Source organism: Nyctereutes procyonoides, unplaced genomic scaffold, assembly GCF_905146905.1.
Source record: "Nyctereutes procyonoides isolate TBG_1078 unplaced genomic scaffold, NYPRO_anot_genome, whole genome shotgun sequence".
NCBI classification, from domain to species: Eukaryota; Metazoa; Chordata; class Mammalia; order Carnivora; family Canidae; genus Nyctereutes; species Nyctereutes procyonoides.
Window position 1 is genome coordinate 31802349 of NW_026575030.1, and position 24802 is coordinate 31827150.

The 24802-nt window shown below is 37.2% G+C and overlaps 1 protein-coding gene across 5 annotated transcripts in view; it reads left to right on the top strand.

Annotated features, from left to right (window-relative positions):
• SPICE1 (spindle and centriole associated protein 1) overlaps positions 1-24355 on the top strand; it is a 57152-nt gene extending 32797 nt beyond the window's left edge. For all 5 annotated transcript variants that reach the window (XM_055316074.1, XM_055316073.1, XM_055316076.1 and 2 more), the window contains 11 exons: positions 1160-1296; positions 1508-1645; positions 2011-2276; positions 3625-3756; positions 8379-8526; positions 9403-9627; positions 16342-16832; positions 18977-19160; positions 21859-21961; positions 22927-23014; positions 24186-24355. In XM_055316074.1, the coding sequence (XP_055172049.1) occupies positions 1160-1296; positions 1508-1645; positions 2011-2276; positions 3625-3756; positions 8379-8526; positions 9403-9627; positions 16342-16832; positions 18977-19160; positions 21859-21961; positions 22927-23014; positions 24186-24239 (1966 nt within the window). In that variant the 3' untranslated portion in view covers positions 24240-24355. The remainder of the gene's footprint in view (positions 1-1159; positions 1297-1507; positions 1646-2010; positions 2277-3624; positions 3757-8378; positions 8527-9402; positions 9628-16341; positions 16833-18976; positions 19161-21858; positions 21962-22926; positions 23015-24185) is intronic.
• Positions 24356-24802: the final 447 nt, after the last annotated feature.

Consider the following 24802-nt stretch of genomic DNA (forward strand, 5'->3'; position numbering starts at 1 on the left):
GATTGTGTTATAGGCTTTTTGCTAAATATATTTTGTAGCAGCTAATGTGCAATGTGCTATCCATAATTTTATCCATAATTTGCTTGAAAGCAACTCCCTTAGGCTGAGCTTTGTGGAGCCACCAAATAAGATTTTCCCTTTCCTCTTTTTTTTTATAACAGCTGTATTGATTTATAGTTTACATACTATATACAATCCACCCATTTAAAGTATAATATTCAGTGATTTCAATATATGCAGAGTTATACAACCTATAGTCAATTTTAGAACATTTTCATTACCCAAAAGAAACCCCATACCCTTTAATAACCAAACTCCATCTCCTCCCAAGCCCTTCAGCCCTATCTAATCTGTTAATCTATTTTCTGTCTCTATAAATTTGCCTATTCTGGGCATTTCATATATATAGAATCATTCAGTATGTGGTCTTTTGTGTCTGGTGTTTGTCACTTGGTATGTTCTCAAGATTCATCCATGTTGTAGCACGTATCTCCACTTCATTCCTTTTTGTGGTTGTATGGATGTAGTACATTTTACTTCTCCACTCATCAGTTGGTGGGCATCTGGGTTGTTTCAGCTTTTGTGTTACCTGCCTTTTTTAAGTCTCAGTCCAATTGAGAAATAGACGAGGGAATCAGGTGTTGGAGATTAAAATATCAGCCTTATCAATGATAAAGATGATTATAGCAAAAGGCTTAGTTCTTTAACTCCCTATATGCAGATCTTCCTCCCATTCCTTCTCCCTGTTCCCAGAGACTGAGGGCAGAGTCTGCTCCTGTCACTTTACTTCAGGGATGAGCAGAGACTGTGTTCTGAAGATGGCCTCCTTCACAGGAGAGAGAAACCAGAAAGGACCTAGCCACGTACTTTCTCTGGGAGAGAGGAGAATGGGGTCCATACCGCAAAACTTCGGAAAAGGCAAATTGCTCCTGTGATTAGGAGCCAGAGTAGGTAGGAAACTGGGAGGAAGATGGAATGATTTCTTCTAACACTAAGAAGTTTGGCATTTTAGCTTTCTGTCTTAACAGCTAAAGCAAAATGTATTTTTCTTTGATTATGAGTTATTAAAAGTGCCACCAGTCAAACATGTAAACAGTTGAACAGTTTAAATGAGAGCATTTATTAATTCTAAAATAGCTTGTTGTCCCATAATTGATAGGCTTCTCCACCAACTAAAGGAAGATAATTCTGAGTTAATTAATAAGCTGTGGACTGATATTCAGCAGAAAATAGCAGCACAGTCACAAACCCCTTCAGGAACTCCATCACCTGCCCCTCCATCAGGAGAACAAAAAGGTTTGTTCCACCATTGTCTTATTTTGCAGGAAATAGTGACTTGTTTTATTATGTTGTTTCTTAAATATAGTAATTTTTAAAGGAGTATTATTTGAGTTTTGACTGACTTTACCAAATTGTATACTACTGATTGATCTATTAATTGAAATGCTTTAAACTTTTTTTGTTGTTCACTTGAGAGTCTTTTGGAAATATACATATATTTTTTCAGCTGCTCTGAATGCTACTGGTGCTGTCAAGAGAATCCATACCAGGGTTCAATCTGAAGAATCTACTGCGGCTCTAGACTCAAGCTATGTTGTCGGACAAGTGCTGAACTCAAGGAAGCAAAAACAGTTGTTAAATAAAGGTTCAGTCCCTTAATTTACAAAGATGAATTATTAAACATGTAACTTGATACAGCTTGCTTAATCTCTTAATAGAGTTTTTTCCCTTAAACTCATCCAGTTGGAGCCAACTAATTAAGGCTTTGTTGAACAGTATCTAAGAAATGCCTCCAAATACAACAATGTAACTCTATAAAAAAAATCGTTCTAATACATTCATTATAGATAGTGTAAACCTGATTTAAACTGTATGAATTCTTTTGTGAGAAAATGGTGATAATTTCTATAAAAAGCTTTTATAAACTGAGTAACAGTTAATGATTTTTCTAGTAGCTTGCTGGCCTAATTTTTCCTGGTCTTCTAATAGAATGACTTCTGTTATTCTCAGTGAAAAGAAAACCGGATTCACATTCTTCTTCCAAGCAAAAGAAGAACACATTAACAGCTAGCACAGCCTCCACCGACTTACCAAATAGCAATAATTCCAACCTGGATGTCCTCAAACACATGATAAATGAGGTGGAACATGAAATGGAAGAATATGAACGGTGGACAGGACGTGAGGTCAGGGGACTGCAGAGTAGTCAGGGTCTTACAGGCTTCACTTTGTCACTGGTGGGCTCCCTGTGTCGCCTGGTTCGGTACCTTAAAGAGGTAAGAGCAAGAAGTTATCAGAGTCTCTTCTTCAGAGTGGTAGTAGAAATTTTTTTTTTCCCTCTACACTTAATTTATTGCAATTTCCAAATGAAATATCGTCAAATTCAAATAGATTTGTTTAAAATACCTCAGTTTTAGATTATCTGCAATAAAATTTTCTCCTCTTAATTTTCCTCTACATGCTGATTTATATATCATCCATTATAAATGATGTTGGTTTTAATATGTTGATTTTAATTCATAAAATATAATTAGTAAGGTAAATCTATAAATTGTGTCTTATGCTGACATTGGATATTATGGCTTGCAGTATTAAATTCAGTAGTACTGTTAAGTGTGTCCTCACTCTGTTGCTTTTCTCAGTTTCCTACTCCCACTGTGGTTCAGTTTGGAAAGTGGCATGCCTGCAATCTAGACACAGACTGGGAAAATTCTTCAGATTATCCATGTGGCTACTTGGACTTTGTCTGAAGTGGGAGATCTTTTGTTGCTGTGAAAATAATTTATAAGAGAAGCACAAATTGTTTCTTTAATTCATCAGTAAATAATCAGTCTTCAGAATGCTGTGGAATTAGAGTTAGCTATACATTTCATCTTTCAAGAATCATTTAAACTGTTATTTACTTTTTATATATTTAAATTTGTTAAATACAACAAAAAATGTTCAAGGAAATTTTATTATTAAAGTAGTTGATTCATCACTCTAATTCAGATGTTTCAATTTCTCTGGAGCTATCTTCCTAAAATTACTTTTTAGTGAAATATTTATTGTACTATCAGACTTATGAAAGTCTTACCTTTCTTCTGCCCTTAAGTTAGGAGTCTCCAGAAGTGTACTTTTGGCTCTCCAAAGGTATTACAGGTTTAGTAGCATCTGCTGATCACCATTCACATGGTATGAAATTCAAAGAAACAGAGGGATATAGATAAAAATTCTGATTCTTACCCTTAATATCCATTTAACTGGTTTGCTTCCTTGTAGCCAGCTATCATTACCAGATATGAGTGTATTCTTCTAGAGATACTCTGTGTGTATTCAAACAATATGTATATGTACTTCCCTCTACTTTATTCTACAAAAATTGTATTTACTTCTGTATACCATTTTGTTTATTGTGTTCTATGTAAAGAAGGGAAAAGGACACAGCATTTCATTTAATGAAATATAAAGCTTTTAATACAAATGTGTAATTCTCATTACTGTCACAATATACTTTGTAAGTATTATTTTCTTTGACAGCTTTGAGTAGAAACTCTTAGTTTTCAGTATTTGATGCTTTTGATGGGAGTTTATTCTTGGGAGTTTTATTGATGCAAGTTGACTTTTTTTTTTTTTTTTTTGTAGAGTGAGCTCCAGCTGCGTAAAGAAGTAGAGACAAGGCACCAACTGGAACAAATGTTAGGTGATCATCGAGAGCTTATTGATGCTCTTACAGCTGAAATTCTTCTTCTTAGAGAAGAAAATACTGCTACCCAGGTACTTAGAGGAAATCCCAAACTTTTCTTTTCTTTTTTTTTTTTTTTAAAGATTTTATTTATTTATGAGAGGCACAGAGAGAGAGAGAGGCAGAGACACAGGCAGAGGGAGAAGCAGGCTCCATGTAGGGAGCCCAATGTGGGACTCGATCCCGGGTCTCCAGGGCCACGCTGAGCCACCCAGGCTGCCCAACCCCAAACTTTTCTATGTTTAGTAGAATAAAACATTTTTAAGAATACATAAGATTCTCCTTTAGGTGTCGTTGGTTAAGTTGTGCTAATGTGATTACTTATCACTTCCTTATTATCATCAATGGTAGCTTTTCCTGAACATTTATTATACTGGAGGTACGATAGTAGAAACTTGGACTACAAATAGAATATGTCTACTAAGGGGATCCCTATATCAGCGGTTTAGCGTCTGCCTTTGGCCCAGGGCATGATCCTGGAGTCCTGGGATCGAGTCCCACATCGGGCTCCCTGCATGGAGCCTGCTTCTTTTTCTGCCTGTGTCTCTGCCTCTCTCTCTCTCTCTCTCTCTCTCTCTCTCTCTCTGTGTGTGTGTGTGTGTGTGTCTCATGAATAAATAAATAAAATCTTTGAAAAAAAATGTCTACTATCATTAAGAAACATACTATTTCTTAGTGGAGCAGAGAGAATCCACATTTAAATGGTAACTACCAATATTATAGTAGTTATCCAAAATAAATGAATGAAATAAATAAGTGAAATAAATGTTGTGATAGCTACTTTTTTTTTTTTTTTTTGTGATAGCTACTTTTAACTTCAAAACGGCAGAGGATACCATTTAGGAAGCTTCCTGTAATCATATGCCATTTAAAATTGCTTGCAGTATCTTCATATTTATCAGATAAGTCATCTTTGCTGCTTGTCTGGATAATTGCTCCCTTTTTTTCTTTTCTTTTTTTTAAACATACACAGTATTTTTTCTAGAAACTAATCTTACTGCCTCAATACTTCATTAAATATTGTTTATTTGTGCTCTTTTGGTATTCTCTGTATATTGTTCTCATTGCATTTACACATACATATATGTTTTCAAGACTGAGCTGTTTGAGGGCAGAGATGGTTTTAGTCATCTCTGTTCTCCAGTGATGGTTATTATTACTTTTATTTATCAGTCAAAATACATTGGAAAAGCAATAGTTAGTAGGCAAGTTGTGTTGTATAAACTGACACTAGATATAAGACATGCAATTTTTTATTGATCTATATGGTTCACAAAGCATTTAATTCATCCTTTTAAAGTGTACAATTCAATTGTCTTCAATATATTCAGAGTTATGCACCAGCACAACAATTATCTAATTCCAGAATGTTTTCTTCACCCCAAAGAGAAACCCCAAACTTGTTAGCAGTCGCTCTTCATTCTTTCCTCCCTTTAGCCCCTGGCAATTACAAATCTACTTTGTGTTTTTATAGATATGCTGAATGTGGATATTTCATATAAATGGAATCATGCAATATGTGATCTTTTCTGTCTGATTTCTTTCACTTATCATAAAGTTTTCAGGGCTTAACTATGTTGTAGCATGTGTGAGTACCTCATTCCTTTTTATTGTCCACTAATATTCTGTTATATGGTCTATACCTCGTTTTATCCATTCATCAATTGATGAATATTTGAGTTGTTTCTGCCTTTTTGCGTATTATGAATGAATGATGCTGTTATGAATACTCATGTACAAGTATTTGTGTGAACATAGGCTTTCAATTCTCTTAGGGAGATGAGCAGTTTTAAAATGTACTAATTGGCCCAACAACTATTGATTTGGGCCTGGCACTGTTCTTGGTGTAGAAGATACAGTAGAGAACAAAGAAGAAATCTTTGGCCTCATGGAGCTTATATTCTAAATAAACTCTAAAAAAAAAAAGTGAAGTACATTGTAAGTTAGATGGTGATATGTACTGTAAAGAATAAAGTGGGTAAGAGACTTAGGAAGTACCTAGGGTGGGGAATTGTAATTGTAATTTGGATGGGCCATTCCTGTTTGAGGAGGAGACATTTGAGCCAAGCCCTGAAGAAGGTGAGGAAGTGAGTGTGCAGAGAGCTAAGAGAAGAGCAGTGCAGGCAGAACAGCAGGTGCAAAGGTCTTGAAGTAGGAGCATGGCTGTTGAGCTCAAAAACCACTGTATTAGAATGTGGGAGAGGGAGAAGAGTAGTAGACAAGAGCCGATAGATAAGTCGGGTCATTGGGCTTACAGGCTGGGGAAGGATTTCGGCTTTAATGCTGGATAAGAAGGGAGACCACCGAAGGGTTTTGAGGAGAGAAGAGATGTGATGTGATTTAGGTGGTGGCTGTGTGGAGACTAGATCGGAGATCACCTCCCTTTCTCAGTTCATGGTGCCTTTAGTATCTCAAGACGCCTCTAGGCCAAAAGAAATACCTAATGGTTTTGTTTATTAAGTAGTTAGGTTCAAATGACTTAGTTAAGTATTTAAGTCTTAACAACTTAAATGATGTTTGAAAATACCAAAATATTAATATTGATAGAAAAAGCTCATCTTTATTCATGATTAAATAATTATTATTAATGAGATATGTATCGCAGTTGGGTACTGTATAGCTTCTCAAAGATTGGAATCAGAGAGGTAAGATAGCAGAGGAGTCAGGCTACCCTGAGCTTGCCTCCTCCCTTGAACTCAGCTAGATAAATATCAAATCATTCTGAACACCTAAGAAATTGATTAGAACTTAGAGAGCAAAGGTCGTTCTTAGAAGAATGACCTGTGTAAAGTAGGAACTGCAGAGTTTATTCGTGGAAGGAAGGAGCCTGTGTGTGCTCAAAGGAGGGAGCCCTGACTACAGGGCCTGTAGAAAAAGAGAAGGAGGAGAGAGAGAAATGGGGCTGGGGTGGAGGGTGGGGGAGAAAAAGAGTGAAAACACATGCAGGAGACTGCACAAGAAACCTATTCTGCAAAACCATTGATAGAAAGGAGAAGGTTATAGTACTGCCAGTTTTCTATAAACAGCAGAGCACAGATTCTGAAGTTTCAGAGGTCTGAGACATTGCAGATTTGTGCCTGGGGAGCTGACCAGTGCTCTGAGAGCAGAGCTGAGCCCCAGCAGCGGACAGTCTGAGGATCCCCAGTGTCACATGGGGAGAAATGGTTCCCCTGCCTGGAGTGCATTTAGTAAGGTGATAGGGCCTTTCCATGGGTAAATGACCCTGTGGGCACCATGGAGCTGTCTCACTCACCAGTATAGGTCAAAGAGCCGACAGAGGGCTGCAGACCTTGAGGCCAGCTTTGTATTGCAGTTTACCATAAACTCCCAACTGCTGCACAGTCAGGCAGCTGTCTTCTGGGATAAGCGGGCACTGGCCACAGTGCAAGGAGACCCTCCCCCAGAACCTTGGTGCCTGTTTGTGCTTTGGGGGGTCTCTGAAGTTTGGGCTTTTAAGACCCAGCTGAGCCTAAGATAAGCTGTGAACTACCTCAAACCGATTGGTTCACTGATACCTGCCTGACAGATGTTAAACAGCAACGTGTTCTTCAAAAATTTTAAATGTCCTTTGGTGCCCTTGTGAGTTCACTATAGTGCCCCAAGGTGCTTCAGGCTTTTTTGGGAACAGGCTATAACTAGACTCTAGGTGGTCAAACACAGAAGCAGAGTGTTATACACAAGAGTTATTGAAATAATTCAGGTGAGACATGGCAGCCTGGTCTATCTAGGTTGGAAGTGGGATAAGTTGTGAAAAGTGACCAAATTATGAGTATGTTTTGAAGGCAAGTAGTAGGATTTGCTGATGGTTGGATATGGGGCTAAGGAGAGGATGTGAGAAGAGTCAAGAACTCTTGATTCCAAAGTTACAGACTGATCATTTAGAAGGATGGAGTTGAGCATTTAGAAGGATGGAGTTGCTGTTAATGAGGTGGGGATGTTCAGTTTGGTTTTATACATGTTAAATTTGAGAAGCCTATATGTGAGTTCTAGATGGAGATGCTGAGTGGGCAGTGGAGATGAGTGTGGAATTTGGGAAAAAATTTGGACTGATAAGAAATTGTATAGTACACTTAATTTAGTAGTCCCACTAATAATCCTTCTGACTTCTGATATCTGTGTTTTTATCAAATGCCTGTACATTTTGGATAAATATATGCATATATATATACATACATAAATATGTGTATGTGTATGTATGTGTGCATAAAATTTCCTATCTCTGTGTAGATAATTTTTGTTAACATTATTTATATACGTTACATAAATTCTTATAGGGTCATGTTTATCAGTTTAAATGCCTGTATAATATTCTGTTAAATTTCCTCTGCTTGATATACCTGTCTCTTGAGGTAGCTTGAATCAGTTGATACCATTTATATAAAGAGGTTTCACAGATCAAAAGCCCTGTAAAGAGGTTAATTCTTATTGTTGTAGCAGTGTATTTATTCATTAATAATATTCCATTATACATTTACCCATTCCTCTGTCATAGGACTTTTAAAACATTTATGATTATGTGTTCTTACAAATGCGCTATTCTATTTGAATGAAAGTCCGAAGTACCTAGAGTAAAGTAATGATATAGTTGTACATGTCTAGGTGATGGTCTGATGTCTGATATGCCAATGATGTTATTTCATTCTTTTTTCTCCAGGCAAGACTTCAGCAGTACATGGTCACAACAGATGAGCAGCTTATATCACTCACACATGCCATGAAGAACTGTCCTGTGATAAAAAGCAACAAAGAAAGTCAGACATCAGAAAGGGGATCCACAAGTAGGAAAATTATAGATAATCTAGGTAAGCGTGGTCTTATTATCCCAGGTTGGTATTAAAACACAGAGTAAACAAAACTATAAACTTATGTATTATTGGTCATGTATACATATATAATGTCAGTGTGACAATTGCCATCACTATTTCCAGCTAAGATTTATGGGGTATCTGCTCTTTGCCAGGCATTTGTAAAGTGTTTTATGTGTATTATCTCATTTAGTCCCCATAATAGTCTTACGAAGTAAGTATCATTGTTATCTCTACTTTCTCAAAGAGAAAACCAAGGCTTAGCAAGATCACACAACTAGAAAATAGCAGAATTTGCTTCCTAGAGCAGTGGGGCTTTAATGCCAGCACTTTCACCAGGTTCAGGAGGAGTGGAGATGATCTCGGAAACAAAAAGAAATATTGAGAGTTTTAGAAATTCGCAACTTCTGTTCATTTGTGATGATGTTTGGAAAGCCTTTCTTCATGTACCATCATATGCCAGAGCCTGAATAGGACATTTAGGCTTCACCACGTTTTTTGCTTCTAAGTAATACTTTGATGAATGTCTATGTGTGGCAAGTATTTTATGCACTTTAAGAATGTTTTCTCAGGAGGGATTCTAAGAAGTGGCTGACGAAAATTTAAGTTACATGAGAGAAACTCACTGGCCAGTGCAGGTCTCAAGGACTAAAGGCTGTCAGTGCTTTTCTCAAAAAAAAAAAAAAACAGCTTCCTCTTCCCTGTGCTGGGCCCTTGGGAGCCTTGCCTGTGAGTGACAGCTAAAGGAGGCGAGGGCCTCAGAAGTGAAGGCTCTAGAGTCCGTGTGATTTTGCTTTCTCTGGAACTGCACATCAGTGTAAATACCTGCAGTGTGTCCACACTTTAAGTGCTGATAGCCTCTCTCTTCTTCAGAGGGTCCCATTGTAAATGCTAATGTCTCCGTGCCATTGGTGTTCAGAGGGGAAGAAGTGGCAGAATTTGCACAGGAAGACTTGCCAGTTAAACTGTCTCAGGTGCCAGCTCCCCCGGACAACGTGACTCTGACTAACAGTTTTCCAGTACATGTATTTGAGCCCGCTGTGCTGTTAACACCACCCAGGCAGAAGAGCAGCTCCGGATTCTCCCCCTTGCAGGACGGTAAGCAGGCTTCTTCTCAAGTTGTGTGACTGTTGTTTTATGCTTGTATGTATGTATCAGGTTGTGTCCATTGTTTCCCAATAAGTAGAATTCTCAAAGATACTGAAGCCAAAAGAGAATTTTTCAGGGTTGTTTATATCACGGGTGTTATACCTTTGGTGAAATTTCATTATGTATCTCTTCTGTTAGACATTGTAAATATTAAATCAGATCAAAGGATCAAAGGCCTCAGCTTTAAAATGTGGAGTAAGGAAAATTCTTTTTTCCCTATGGTCCAGGAGTGTAGGAAAGGGTAAGAAATGAGATTATAGTCCAGAGAGTAATGAAAGCTTAACCAAGGAAAGGTAAGAACTTGACTTTAAGGATTTTGTAAATCAGATCTGGTTGTTAACCTCTTTCTCCTTGAAACTTTTTAGCTTAGTCAGTTGAGGTAAGTTTATAATGAAAGTTGATAGACAAAAAGAGCTTTAGGGTCGCTCTTTGTAGGACACAGAGTTTAAAATAAAATTTTGAAAATTTATTGTTAATCCTTGGCTCGGCGATTTTTAATTTGGGGGCTAATGGATGGCCTTCAGAAGTACCATGGAATGCTTTATTGTTTGGGAAATTGTGTTTATTTGTCCACCTATGAATTTTTCTGGACCTATATAGCCTTTTTTTTTTCATTTTCAAAACAGTTCTTCAATCAAAAAACTACCTTAGACTCTCTCCTCCAGTGTTTTTAGAAAAATATTATTCAGTCCTGATTTGCATACATTTTTCTTTCTTTCTTTCTTTCTTTTTTTTTTTTTTTTAAAGATTTTATGTATTTATTCATGGGAGACACAGAGAGACAGAGACATAGGCAGAGGGAGAAGCAGGCTCCCTGTGGGGTGCCTGATGCAGGACTCCATCCCAGGATCCCGGGATCACGACCTGAGCCAAAGGCAGACGCTCAACCACTGAGCCACCCAGGTGCCCCACCATTTTTATTTCTTTAAATAGTGTACATTATCACATAGGGAAACAGAATAATAACTTACAAATTTGGTCAGATTTTCTGTACCTTCTTTTCAATAAAGGACATGAAGAGGCCGTAAGGATTAAAGAAAATGACAAGTCCTTGTCATTATAAAATTTGTTTTGGCATTTATTATGTGATTATAAAGTCTGAAAGATTTTGTGGTAGGGAGACAGTGCTAGGCTGAGGGTCGGAAGTGCTAGAATGCTGGCCCATTTAATGACTAGCAGGGAGGCGGGGCTAAGACCCTTACCTTCTCTGTATTCATTTTCCTAGCTCCAAATGAGAGATTTTTCTTTTATCTTTAATATTCCTCTAGCTCTACAGTTCTGTGATTTGGTGTTACCTCTTCAGAGGCTAGAGAGTATTATTAACTCTGGCTAGATTTAGGATTATATGATTTCAGTTCTGATTTCTGTTCAGGTTAGATTTTCATTTCTTAAAGTAATCTTTCAAATGTTTACGTAGTATTAATAAACTTGCCTAATGATTTCTTTGAGATATTATAAATTATTTTCCACTGGTTAATAGTAAGAGAGCTTGAAGTTCTTTTTTTTTATTTTTTTTATTTTTTTAAAAATTTTTTTGAATTTTTATTTATTTATGATAGTCACAGAGAGAGAGAGAGAGAGAGGCAGAGACACATGCAGAGGGAGAAGCAGGCTCCAGGCACTGGGAGCCCGACGTGGGATTCGATCCCGGGTCTCCAGGATCGCACCCTGGGCCAAAGGCAGGCGCTAAACCGCTGCGCCACCCGGGGTTCCCTCTTTTTTTTTTTTTTTTAAGTGCTAGGCACGGAGCCCAACATGGAGCTTGAACTCCTTAAGATCTGAGCTGAGATCAAGAATTGAACGCTTAACCAACTGAGCCACCCAGGGATCCCCCTCCCTTAAGTTCTTTTAAGGAAACAATTACCATAAATATTCTTACTCTGATTACAAGTAGACTAAATGTTCACTAAAACAAATTATTTGAGGACTGTTATAGACAACCCTTTGTTAGCAGGTTTGCAATGAAAATAATTCCACACATTTCTTTTAGAGTGTGCAGATAGAACAACCTTCGAATGTGTATTCTTAATTGGTGAAGTTTTATCATCGTATTTTTAACATTTTATTTAGAATGCTCACATATAAAGAATTGTTCAGTTAAGCTGAACATGTAGATAAAGGTGGGAGATACATAGGGCTCTTTATCAGCATTTAGTTATGCTCTAGAACAACTCTGTCCAATAGAACTTTCTGTGATCATGAAAATGTTCTATGCTCCATTCAGTCTGAAGCCAGTAGCATCAAGGGGCACTTGAAATGAGGCTAATGTGACTGAAGAACTGAATTATTGATTTCATTTAACTTGAATTAATTTGCATTTGAATTTGAATAGCTGCGTATAGCCAGAGGTTGTCATAATGGACAGCATTGCTCTAGAATTTCCTATGCTAGATCATTTCCTTTAGGTACTAATTGACTTCTTACTTTTATAGCCATGCTTTTTGAAAGAGTAGTTTATATATGCTGTTTCCATTTTCTTATCTCTTATTCATTTCATTTTCAAGTGTCAATTGTAATTTATATTTTCATGTGGTTAAAAAAAGCCGCATACAAAGGTCTCTTCCTCTTTCATCTTTAGACCTGCCCTAAGAGAGAAGCATTTTTTCGCAATTTGATTTCTGCTTCTCTTGTGGTGGTCTCCATAATTGACATAAAATATTTTTTATATTTTTTCTTAAATGTCAGCTTTACACAATAATTATAGACTGTCCTTTATTAAATAAGAAGGTTTAATTAACATTAACTCCTACTTCCCTTCTCTATCTAATTTGGATGATTATATTTTAATTTTTAATTCTTCTGTTGCTTAACTTTGTGACTTCAAATACTTTCTCTTCTTTGTTAACTTTATGCAGCATCTCCAGGCTTGCCGCTGGGAAAGTTGGGGATACCAGCTCTGCTTTCCTTTGCTTCCACTTCCCACCTTCAGTCAGCCTGTCTTTCCTTTTACCACATCCATTGGGTGACATTACATTGTTCCACTACCACAATAGTGTCTTCTGTGTCTTGTCTAGAGATGGATATTGAAAATTGCAAATGACTGCTTTTTGTTTCTCAATCTATTATTACCAGCTTTGTGCCATAGGAAGGAAAAAGTTCTCAGTATAAAGATCAAAGTGAATTTCCTTTATTTCACTTGGTCAGTTGCTCTCTTATTTTATACTGACTTTCTCCTTCAGTTTTTGTTTTGCTTGGAGTTTCAAATTGTTTTTACCCTCTTGTTTACACATGAATGATGTGCTTTTACTCTCTTGTTTACACATGAATAATATCTTTTGGTCCTTTAGTTATACAGTCCGTGGCATGGAATCCACCTTCCTTCCAGAGATACCTTCCCAAAGCTCTTGACCCCTGCTCCAGTCTACACTGCTCCCTGGGCCCACTGCACACCTCTTATCCTGGGACTTGCTAACGTCACACTCCTGGGTTGTATCTACGATTTCTTGGATCCCATTTTTTCCCTCTTCTTTGATTTTTCTCCCTCAAGTTTCTGAATGAAATCATCAGAATGGGTGTATAGAAGGTAAACCCTAAGTTCTTAAAAATCTGAGAATATTTTTACTTTTCTATTACATTTGGTTCATAATTTGGCTAGATAAAGAATTTTGGTCCATAATCTTTTACCCTGTGAAACTAGAGGAATTTTTCTACTGCTTTTTAGTATCTGTGTTGCAGTTAAGATATATGGTGTAATCTCTAACTTTTATTTCTTTGTATTTGATGTACTTTTTCTCTTTGGGAGCTTTAGGATTCCTTTATTTTTATTCTGACCTTGCATAGGGTGTATTAAGTATGTCTTTTTTCTCTCCTTGCATTATGAGGCACCAGTGAGATCTTTTGGACTTGAAGACACATGACTTTCTGCAGTTTTAGAAAGTTGTACATTGACCTTCTGGATCACTTTCTTATATATTTAGTTTTATATCTTCCTTATATTCTGGAAGATTTTTTTCACTTTATATTCAAGCCTGTTTTCTAGATTTTTAAAATTTCACCAAATTATATTTTTAATTTCTAAGCAAGAGCCCTCTCTTATTGTTTGGTTGTCCTGTTTGTATTGATGCTTATTACAAATGCATTATCTTCAAGAAACTGTCTTCTGAGTAACCAGTTAGAATTTTTTTTTTTAAGATTTTATTTATTTATTCATGAGAGACACAGGGAGAGGGAGAAGCAGGCTTCCCACAGGAAACCTGATGCAGGGCTCTATCCCAGGACCCTGGGATCATGACCTGAGCCAAAGGCAGATGCTCAACCACTGAGCCACCCAGGTGCCCCCACCGGTTAGAATTTTATTACATATCTTCTGTATCTGGATTTTCCTTTGCTTCTTAGTCTTTTGTTCTGTTTTCCTACCCTGGTTTTTCTCTTTTGTGCTGTTGATTTTCCATATATGTCTGGTGATCCTTTATTGCCCATCATAGTTACGAATAAATGTCTAGAGTGAATGTTACAGATGGTTGGCATAGGTTTTCTTTTCCGTGGTGTAGGTTGGTCTAGGTCTGTTTTCCCAATAGACTTTCCCTTCAGCAGTTGCTTTGTATATGTGGACCTGCTCTGTAAACTGCAGGCTTCCTTGTATGGTATGCAAGTAGGATCCAGAGGTTCCACTGGGGCTGCCATATTTGCTCTCCCAAGAGCTGAGGTTCTTTTGCTTTTGAGGATGAATGGGGCAAGTCATGAGCACAGCCTGACTGACATAACTATAAAGTAGATGAACTTTCAAGTTATTCTCCAGTTTTCAATACTGCTTCTCACTTTCTCCCTCTGTATGGTCAGCTTTGAGCTAGCAGCCTTTCTAGGAAAGACCTAAAAGTCTTTCCCCCAGGAAGACTGACTTTCATCTATAGCGTCCTTGTAATATATACATGTTCTGAACTGTGGCTTCTGTTCAATTTCCTTCTTTCATACACTTTCCCACTTTTAGTCTTCCAGAAATATGTTGAAATATCTCATTTGCTAATGACTGTCTTCCTAGACAATTATCTTTACTGATGTGGGTTTATTATTTATTTATTTCCTTGTCCGGGAAAGAAGGCAAGTCTGTAGTCTTGAACTAGGAGCTTCTGTCTCCCCAGTTCTTTCCCTATTGGGTCATTTTACCTAAACTACTCTTGCTAAGGGATCTAATGGCTTCCAGGTTAGTGACTCCAGTGTACTTTTCTTTTGTCTTTGTGTTTCTATGTCTTACAGTAGTATTATAGATGGTTAACCACCCCCTCTTGGTTTCTTTCATACCACATTCTTATAATATTTCTCTAAGCTATCTGGCTGTTCCATTTCAGTCTGCTTTGCTAGCTTCTCCTCCTTTATACAGCTCTAGATACAGCTCTTCTTCCTCTGTTGGTGTTGGTTTCTTTTATCATTCTATTCTTTTTCTCTAGATAATCTCAGCTAATTTCATTGCTTCCAGTACTTTCTATATGCCAGTGATTTCCAGTTTTATTAGCTTAGATAACTCTCTTGAGTTTCTGACCCATGAGTCCATCTGCTTGGAGGGATATTTGGATAAATCATCAGGCACTTAAACTTATCCTGTTCAGGGATCCCTGGGTGGCGCAGCGGTTTGGCGCCTGCCTTTGGCCCAGGGCGCGATCCTGGAGACCTGGGATCGAATCCCACGTCAGGCTCCCGGTGCATGGAGCCTGCTTCTCCCTCTGCCTGTGTCTCTGCCTCTCTCTCTCCCTCTCACTGTGTGCCTATCATAAATTAAAAAAAAAAAAAAAACTTATCCTGTTCAAAATGGAACTACTGATAACATCTCTTCCCCCAAATCTGTTATCTTCTCCATCTCTGTAAATCGTATCATTACCCACACAGTTGTTTGTGCCATCTTGATCTGTGTGTTTCCTTTACTCCCCACTTCCAGTTCATCACTCCTAGTTCTCTTGCCAAAATTTCTCAAATTTATCTACTTCGCTCCATCCCTATAGCCAACATACCTTCATCAGAGTTATCATCATCTTTCACCTAGACCACCATGATGCCTTACTGGTCTCCCTACTTCCTTTCTTGGATCTTCCAAGCAACCACAGCATTTAAGAAATATAAACTGGGTCATTGCCAGATCTTCTCCACATTTCATTGCTCATGGATTAAATTATAAAATTCCGAACATGGCTTAAAAAGTTCTGTAAGAAATAGTTTCTGTACACCTCTCCAGTCTCCTTTTTTCCAGTTTTTCCTTGTTGCTGTGTTACACTAAAGTGGCCTCATTTCTTTGCTCTTTCCTATTTTGGGGTGTTCCGTATGTTGTTCTCCCTGCCTGTAATGTTCTTTGTTCTACTTTCTGCCACATTTGTGATCATTTTTAAGTTTTACTTCTTCAGAGATGCCTTTTCCTATCTTCAGTTTGCATTAGGTATTCATACTCCCTCCACCCCCAGGATTCCCAGATATGAATTAATACATGTATTAAAATGTTAACTTGGCAGACTTTTTAACAAGGATACTGATAAAGCCTTAAGTAATATAAATGTCTCTGTATTTGATTGTTTGAGGTGGCATTGCTGGTATATTCCCTCCTAAAATAATTTAGGCATTCAGGAGTCAAACCCTTCTATTGAAATACATTTCAGACTACCATGATGAGTAATGAGAAGATTGTAGTGCCAATCTGTAGAGAAATGATGTATGTTTATTCTGTTTTAATTTTATCTACAGTATTGAGGAGAACTGTTCAAACTCGTCCTGCCCCACGAATTCCTCCAACTGTGGAAATAATTGAGAAAGAACAAAATTGGGAAAAGAACACCTTACCTACTGGCACAGACAATCAGAATTCAAATGAAGAGAATCACCTCTTCACTCAGAGGTGGAGGGTGTCTCACATGGGGGAAGATGTGGAGAACAAAGCCCAGACTCCTTTTGTTAACCTTTCACAGCCCTTCTGCAGTTCCCATTCAAACACTCAGCAGGCCAGAGTCCCCGAGTTCTCAGAAGAGCCTCCAGTACTAGGAGACGGGCAGCAGCTTAAAACAAATGAGGCACTAATACAAAGAAAAGACATATTGACACGAATTGCTGAGTTGACACTGCAGAATTCAGCTATCAAGGCACATCTGAATAATATTATTGAACCAGGAGGAGAGCAAGGGGATGGACTTCGGGAACTAAACAAACAAGAGACAAGTCATGTGAGCAACATGACTACAGTGAGTACCAATGAAGGGTTGATTAGGGACATTTAGGAATTTAAGGACTTTGCTGGAGCACTGTAAGGGCTGAATATGAAGTGATCCTGGATATCTTTGTGGCTGCTACTAGAAGGCTTATGCTTTGTCATGTCCTCATCACAACATAAGGAAAAGTTATTTATCGGTTATTTACCACATGCAGCAAGAGGACAATATAAAATAGAAAATGAGGAAAATAGGACACAGGTAAAATGTGGAGGAAAGCTGAAATAAAGCTGGGAATGAAGTTACAAATATAAAATGTAGAATTAGTATGAGTTGAAAGTCTGCCACACAACTACATTTTAATTGAAAGCATTTTTTACTCTTACAGGGACTCATACAAGAGAATTATGTGTAGCTGGCCCTCAATTCACGAGGAGTTAATTTTTAAGGACACAGAATGCATTTTCCTATAGAAATAATGTTTTAAAGGATTATTAAAGCCATACTTTAATATACATGTGAATCATCTGGAGATATTGCTAAAATGCAGTTTCTTAGTGAGCAGTTCTGAGATAGTTACCTGTGCATTTCTGATAAGTTCCCAGGTGGTGCTGGACTGATATTTAAACTTTGAATAGCAGAAGTCTTCTTATTATAGTGCAGGAATTTTGGAAGTTAAGTAAACTGTAGGCTAACCTGATAACTTAAATCTTCATTTCCTTTGTGGGGAGAAAAGGGATTCCAAATTCCAACTGGGGAGTGTTTAAATACAGGTTCTCATGCTGGTCCCAGTGATGGGAGAGACTTCCTTTTACCCCTTAGTGAGCCAGAGTGGTTCCTGTCAGGGTTCTAATAGGGAATGGAGCAGTGTTTTAGCAGTGGGAAGGAGCTGAGCAGGTTTATGGTTTAAGGGTTCCAGAGGTGAATGCTTCTATAAAACGCTTTACCAATGATAGATTGAGGGCTTTCATGAGGAAGTTTAGGAAGGGGTTGGGGATGGGAAATAAGGGCTACCTCTGTCAGCGCAGGGTCATGGGAAATAAGGGCAGTATGATGAGTGTGGAGTCACAGAGTAACCTTCAGAAGGGCCTACTAAGAGAGGAGCCAGGAAGGAGTATTAGGAGTGGGAAGCAGCCATTGGTATAGATGTAAGTACAGATTGCCTTAATTTTGAGTCATTGGAGGCATTTCTGTGTTTGCAGTTTTGACAATTATTTGAAACAGGTAACTAACTCTTGGTTGTGAAAAGGCAACAGAGTTAAAAACTGAGCTTGCCTACTTTTCTAATTAGTATATAGATCAGGCTAGTGAGGACAATCTATTATTGTCCTCACCACTTCTTTGTCATGATCAGAATTACAAAGTGATCTTTAATTTAAACTGTTTTGCTTCTATCTTTTTTTTACTAATGGGCATAGGCTACAAATTAGTGATTTTTATTAGGAATTGTTTTTTCCCAAAAGGACATATGTAACTCAATGAAAAAATGAAGAATGACACATACATTCCTCTCAGGAATTTTCATATTAAACTTATGTTCTACTCCTTGGGTGGCTTTTTTTAACTTTACTTCTCATATTCCTTTCCAGTAATCTTCTTTCTCAAATTAGGTATCTGAGGCCAACCATGGCTTGGGGAAGCTGACCCCTGGTTAAGAAGAATGATAAGATTCCCAGAAATCTTTGCCAAATAACTCATGGTACATGCATGATGATTGGGATGATAGAAGCATCTCTCAAGTACAGCAGATCCTTTTTTGTACATTTCCATTCAAACCACAGATCTATCATTAATAGATCTGTTTCTTAGAAGTTGGATTGCTAGCAGTACTGTCTTTGCTCATGTGATCTTTTATGTACCTCAGCAAACATGAAGAGATGTTTGACATCTCAAAGCAGGAAAGCTTTGTCCCACAGACACTCTCTCTCTGTGGACAGAGGGACTAGAGGGCTTACATGGTACCAGTATCAGGAGGCTTAGTATCCCTTTTTCTTGAGTCCTAGTTTTTCCACTAAATGACTTGTAGATTTTATTCTTTGCCTATTATTCAAGTATACTTATAGTAAGGGATGTGAAGACTAACTAGCTGGCTCTTAGTGGAAGAGTTTATTTTTACAAAAAGTCAAAATTATGTGGATTATTTTTAATGTGGAATTTGTGCCCCCCCCCCCCTTTAGACTTTTCCAGCAGCACAACCTCTAATACCAAGTAGCATGGAGGAACGGATTGCAGAATTGAATCGACAGAGTATGGAGGCTCGTGGAAAACTCTTGCAGTTAATAGAGCAGCAGAAACTTATTGGTTTGAATCTTTCCTCTCCAACAGTATCACCCATTCCGTCACCTCTCAGAGCATGGACTGGTTGGTCACAAATTAATGATTTAAAAGTCAGATACATGAGAGTTTTCGCTTTCTTGATTTTGCAAGTATATATTAAGCTGAAAGAAATCTCAAAGCATATATTTCAGTGCTTTCAGTTTTACATAGAAAGAAACAGACCTAAGTCACAGAAGGCCAGTCTCCTGGTAGAAAGCTGTTCCATGGTGCCTGCAGTTAATCTTTGGTGTCTGAGTTCCTAAGTTGCCCAGTGTGTAAATGGGATTCATTACAGCATATGATTCACTTAGGACATATGCAGTGGCTAAATATAAAACATTAGAATCAAAATGATAATTTGGAATTTCATCAGCAACAAATTACAAGTTATTTTGTTAAAACCAATTAAAACATTTTCATTTGTGAATTAAACTTTCCATTCTGTTATTACGTATGGAAATGGGAAAACTAGAGGGGATTCTGAGTAATAGAATAGTAACCAAAAAATTAGTTGTCATAATATATTTAAAAAAATTTTTTTTTATTTATTCATGAGAGACATAGAGAGAGAGGCAGAGACACTGGCAGAGGGAGAAGCAGGCTCCGTGCAGGGAGCCTGACGTGGGACTCGATCCTGGGTCTCCAGGATCAGGCCCTGGGCTGAAGGCGGTGCTGAGCCACCAGCGCTGCCCTAGTTATCATAATATTTACATTCAAAAAGGCATTGATGAAATGAAGTAGATCTTAAGTTGTTCTTTGGCAAAAATTGAATTACTAAGACCCTCAAGGAAGAGAGCTGCATGCAGGCTATAGACTAATTTTGGCCCAGTATAAAAGAAGTTTCTAATTGTGAGGAATAGAAAATAATTATATCAGTAAGTGATGTGTTCCCTGAGGTGCTCAAGTGTTGGTGTTTTAAAGGGATTCATCTGTCCTGAGGCTGGTTGAAATAGGCTGTCTTTAAGGTATTTGCCAATAAGACTTTAAAAACATCTTTTATTCCAGTATAATTAACACAGTGTTATATTAGTTTCAGGTGTACCATATAATGACCCAACAATCCTACACATTACTCAGGGATTACTTAGTGTATTCTTAATCCCCTTTACCTGTTTCACCATCCTCCCACCCACCTCTCCTTTGCCAGTAAAACTTTTTCTCTCAGTTACAAATCATTTCTTTTTTGAAACTTCAGACCTAGAAAGCAGACTTTTTTTGAAAATTACTGGAAAATGACTGATTATGCATTTCCCCAGGGCCCTTTCTCTTTGTTTATCCTAGACTATGAAAAATAGCTTTGTCTGCTATTTTTCATAGTCATGAAGCCTAGAGGCAACTTCTGATTAGAATAAATACATTAAATTACCCAATACCTTTGAACATCTATTACCTGCCACCCTGCTCTGGGCCCTGGGGAAACTGTTTCGAACAGGACAAATCCCTGTCCAGCATTATAAGATAATGTTAGTGCTAAAGTACAATGAAGAAGAATAAAGCAAATCACTCTTAAGAATAATTTTGTAATTACATTTAACATCTTCTATTTCAATTGTTCTTTAAGGTTAAAGGTACTTTTATTTCTATTATCTTATTTAGTTCTCCACACACCCTGAAAGTAGACAGAGCTCATATTATAGCTATTTGATACATTAGTAAACTGAGGGAAAAGAAGTTAAGTGATTTGTCTGAAGTTCTAAAGCAAACTGGTAAATTTGCAACCTGTGTTCTTTTCATTCTAGTGTTTATAAGATATTCTTTTTTAAAAGTAAAATTCTTGGTTTCACGGGTACCTTTGTGAGCTGTGATGATAAAGATATAAAAAATCATATGCCATGCAAAACCTCTTTTGTTTTCTAGGGTAATGGAGGAATATGTTATACAATTAAACATGGTTTCATTACCCACTAAAGCCCTGGAAATCACAGGTGTTTAGTAGCGATTCATAGGAGCCTCTCTGAAACTGCCCAGGATAGACTTTAAGTCTTTGATTAGTAGACAGTAAATATTTCTTAATTGATAACCTACTTGTGAAATATTGAAAGTGAACAGTTATACTTGCCAGTAGCTATATAAGCTCTTCAGCCAACTTTCCCCTCTTAAGTTAATGCCTTTAGGAATCTAATAATAGATTTAGAGGTTTTATTTTACTTTATTTTTTTAAAAAGATTTTATTTATTTATTCATAGAGGCACACAGAGTGAGAGGCAGAGACACAAGCAGAGGGAGAAGCAGGCTCCATGCAGGGAGCCCGATGTGGGACTCGATCCTGGGTCTCCAGGATCACGCCCTAGGCTGCAGGGGGCGCTAAACCGCTGCGCCACTGGGGCTGCCCAGATTTAGAGGTTTTAAAGTTTAATTGAATGACTTAAGAAATTTTCCTTTTTCTCAAAAACTTATTTTTTTTGAAAACTTTATAAGCTGTTTTTGACAAAAATCTCAAGTTTTTTAGGGGTAGCTCTTAATTTCTGTTTATCACTTCCAGATCTGACTTGATACTACTTGTCTGAAGGTTCTGGCTTTCTATGAACTGGCATGCTACTGAATTGACACTAGTAACTAAAGTTTTTTGTCTCACAGTTCATTTTGAAAAAAATTCTTCAAGGGTGTCTGTGGGCCATAATGAAAATATAGAAGAACCTCCAAATTTATAATGTGAAATTTGCAGTAAGATAGAAATCAAGTTAAATTTTTACTTTTATTTTAATGAAAGATAATGAAACTAATACTTGTTTTTATATATTAGAAGGAGGAAAGAAGACAATTGAGGTATCTATTCCAGGAGCAGAAGTCCCAGAAAGCTCAAAATGCAGTACTATCTCTCCTACCAGTGGGATAAATACAAGAAGGTAGGGTTACAATGTGAATAGTTACTTAAAGAAATCAAGAATGTGGTATGTTTCATTCTCTTTGTGAAAGTCCAGGGTATCTGACTTAGGTTCAGACAGACCCACTTCTGTAGAGAAAATAAAGTAATTGGAAAAGAGAATTTCTGGGGAGAAAGATGAGGAGTGAGGAACAGGCTTTATGTAGAACAGCATGAGTTGGCTATTGACAACAAGAATAAGATAATAAAACATAGAGCAGTTTATGGGTTATAAAATTACAAGGTAACATATGACAGGGCAGATAAATTGACGAGTGGTATTTTTCCTCTTTGCAGTAAATGAAACTGAAGTTCATTGAGCTAATTGGGTGGTTTGCCTAGCAGGATCACATGGTTGGGAAATGGTGGCACTGAGGACGGACCTGGCTCTTGAGTCCACACTCTACTCACCACTACACTGCACTGCTGTTCTCAGGCTCTTTACTCTTTCAGCCTGGCTCTTCTCCTACCCCTGCACATGCAGATTTCATCTTTAATGTTAAAAAATGGTGGATATTATCATTATACACTTGTCACAACCCATAGAATGTATAACAAAAGGGAGAACCCTGATGTGAGCTATGAATATTTAATTAATAATATATCAATATTATCAGTTGTGATAAATGTAGCAGACTGATGCAAGGTGTTAATAATAGGGGAAACTGTGTGGGGGAGGTGAGGCTTCTATTAAAGCTCTCTGTACTTTATGCTTAGTCTTTTTGTAAACCTGAAACTACTCTAAAAAAGGAAGTCTATTAATTAAAAAAACAAAACAAAAAACTTCGGTTGGTAAAGATATGTTACAAGTAATTGATCTCATTTGGACCTAACTCAGCCATTCTTTTTCAGGCTCTTGCCAATACTGAGATCTGTCAGTCTTATATAATTTTTGAAGGTTAATGATGGTAGATCACTCTCCCACTCTCTTTTATTTCTCATGAATAGATCATCAGGGGCTACTAGTAATTCTTGTTCTCCATTAAACGCCACCACAGGAAGTGGGCGATTCACACCTGTTAATCCAAGAGCAAAGGTATGTGATAAAATGTAATTGTGAAATGTGTGTAGGAGTCAGAAGAGTGGAGGGGAAAGTGGCTGGTTTAGTGATTTCCATTCTAATCAATTATTCTTGTTATCCTAAAGGTGACATAAAATTCTCAGAAGAAAGGAATTTCTAATTCACCTTTCCTAGAAAAAAACATTAAGCCAAATAGTTTCTTTTTTGTTCTGGGATAGCTAAGGAATAAGATAAAATTCAATAGGATTCCATACCCTGGAAATTACTTGTTTCATGCAGAGCATTCCAGTAATGCAGCAGGACATACAGGTGTGCCTTGAAGTAGTAGATAAACTGAGATATTGGTTCCCTCAGTGCTTGCTGTGGTTGTGTGAGCCACTCTCCTTGTCACTTTACTCTAGTAAGCTGTATCTGAGTGTGCCACTGGTTAGAGAAGCTGTGGGTAATCAATGTCATATATATTCTTCATGAGTTCTGATTTGCTGTAGATTAGACCAAATAGTAAATGCTTCAGTAAATACTGAATATTTATAACCCAGATTAATTGATAATCTCAGATATCCCAATTATCTAGCAATAGATGATTTGTCTTTTGCGGTTTCTTATATCCTAAACAATTTTTTTTAAAGATTTATTTATTTGAGAGAGAGAGAGAGAGCGCGTGCAAGTGGGGGTAGGAGTAGAGGGAGCCGAGAGAGAACCTCAAGCAGACTCCCTGCTGAGTGCAGAGCCTGACGTGGGGCTTGATCCCCCAACCCTGAGATCATGACCTGAGCGGAAATCAAGAGTTGGACACTTAACCAACTGAGCCACCCAGGTGCCCCTGAAAAAGTTTTGAAGTAGATTATTTTATATAATTTGATAGTTTCTGAAATTTAGTAATAAATTTAATTTACTATGATCAAATAGCTTTGTTATTTTAAAAAGTTGTACCTATAATACTAGATTTATCCTTTATTTAAAAATTAAGTTTCCTCTATCCATAAGGGGATTTGTTGATCAGGGAATCAGTTATTTGGGAATGACTCTTAGAGAATAAAAACTGCCAGTAGCAATTTAATTTTCGGTACCATTTGATGACCTAGGATAATTTTGGTTCTATGTACTTGGTCTAAATAATTGTAAACCTTGATGGGCTTATGTTTCTGATTACTTTCTAAATCCATCTTGCATCTTTGTTCAACAGATTGAGAAACAGAACGAAGAAGGCTGGTTTGCTCTTTCTACCCATGTGTCATAAGTAAAGATAGTTGTACAGATTTTATTTTCAGTAGTATATTCTTGAGCTTCCACTCCCTTTTCCTGGTTCCTGCTTTCAAGTTTTCATGTCCTTTTAGATAAAACCTGCAAAGTTCTTGTGACTGAGTACTTAAGAAACAAAGAATAAAGCAATTATTTAAATCTTGGATCTTTTCAAAGAAATTTCCAACAACTGACAATGTACAACATGTTAATAAAATTTTGACTATAGGAAAGTTGAAGTTTTATATTTTAATAACTTCATAAATATTGTAAAGTTTTTCTGAGTAAAACATTTTTACCTTTGTCATCTTTTTTCAAGTTTTTTTGGTCTAGTATATCTTAAATGATGTATTCTATTTTTTTTTCTGAAGAACTAAGTCGTTTTGCATATAACATATAGTAAAATGGCATTGAGTCATTAAAGTCTGGTTTTCAGAAAAATTTAACATTCCCTTTGATTTCTTTTTGGGAGGGAGGTCACTATTGTCTGTGGCTTTTTCCATCAAGTGGAATGTACAGCTTTAAAAAGTAGGTGTGGGAGCATTTGCTTATATTTGCTTA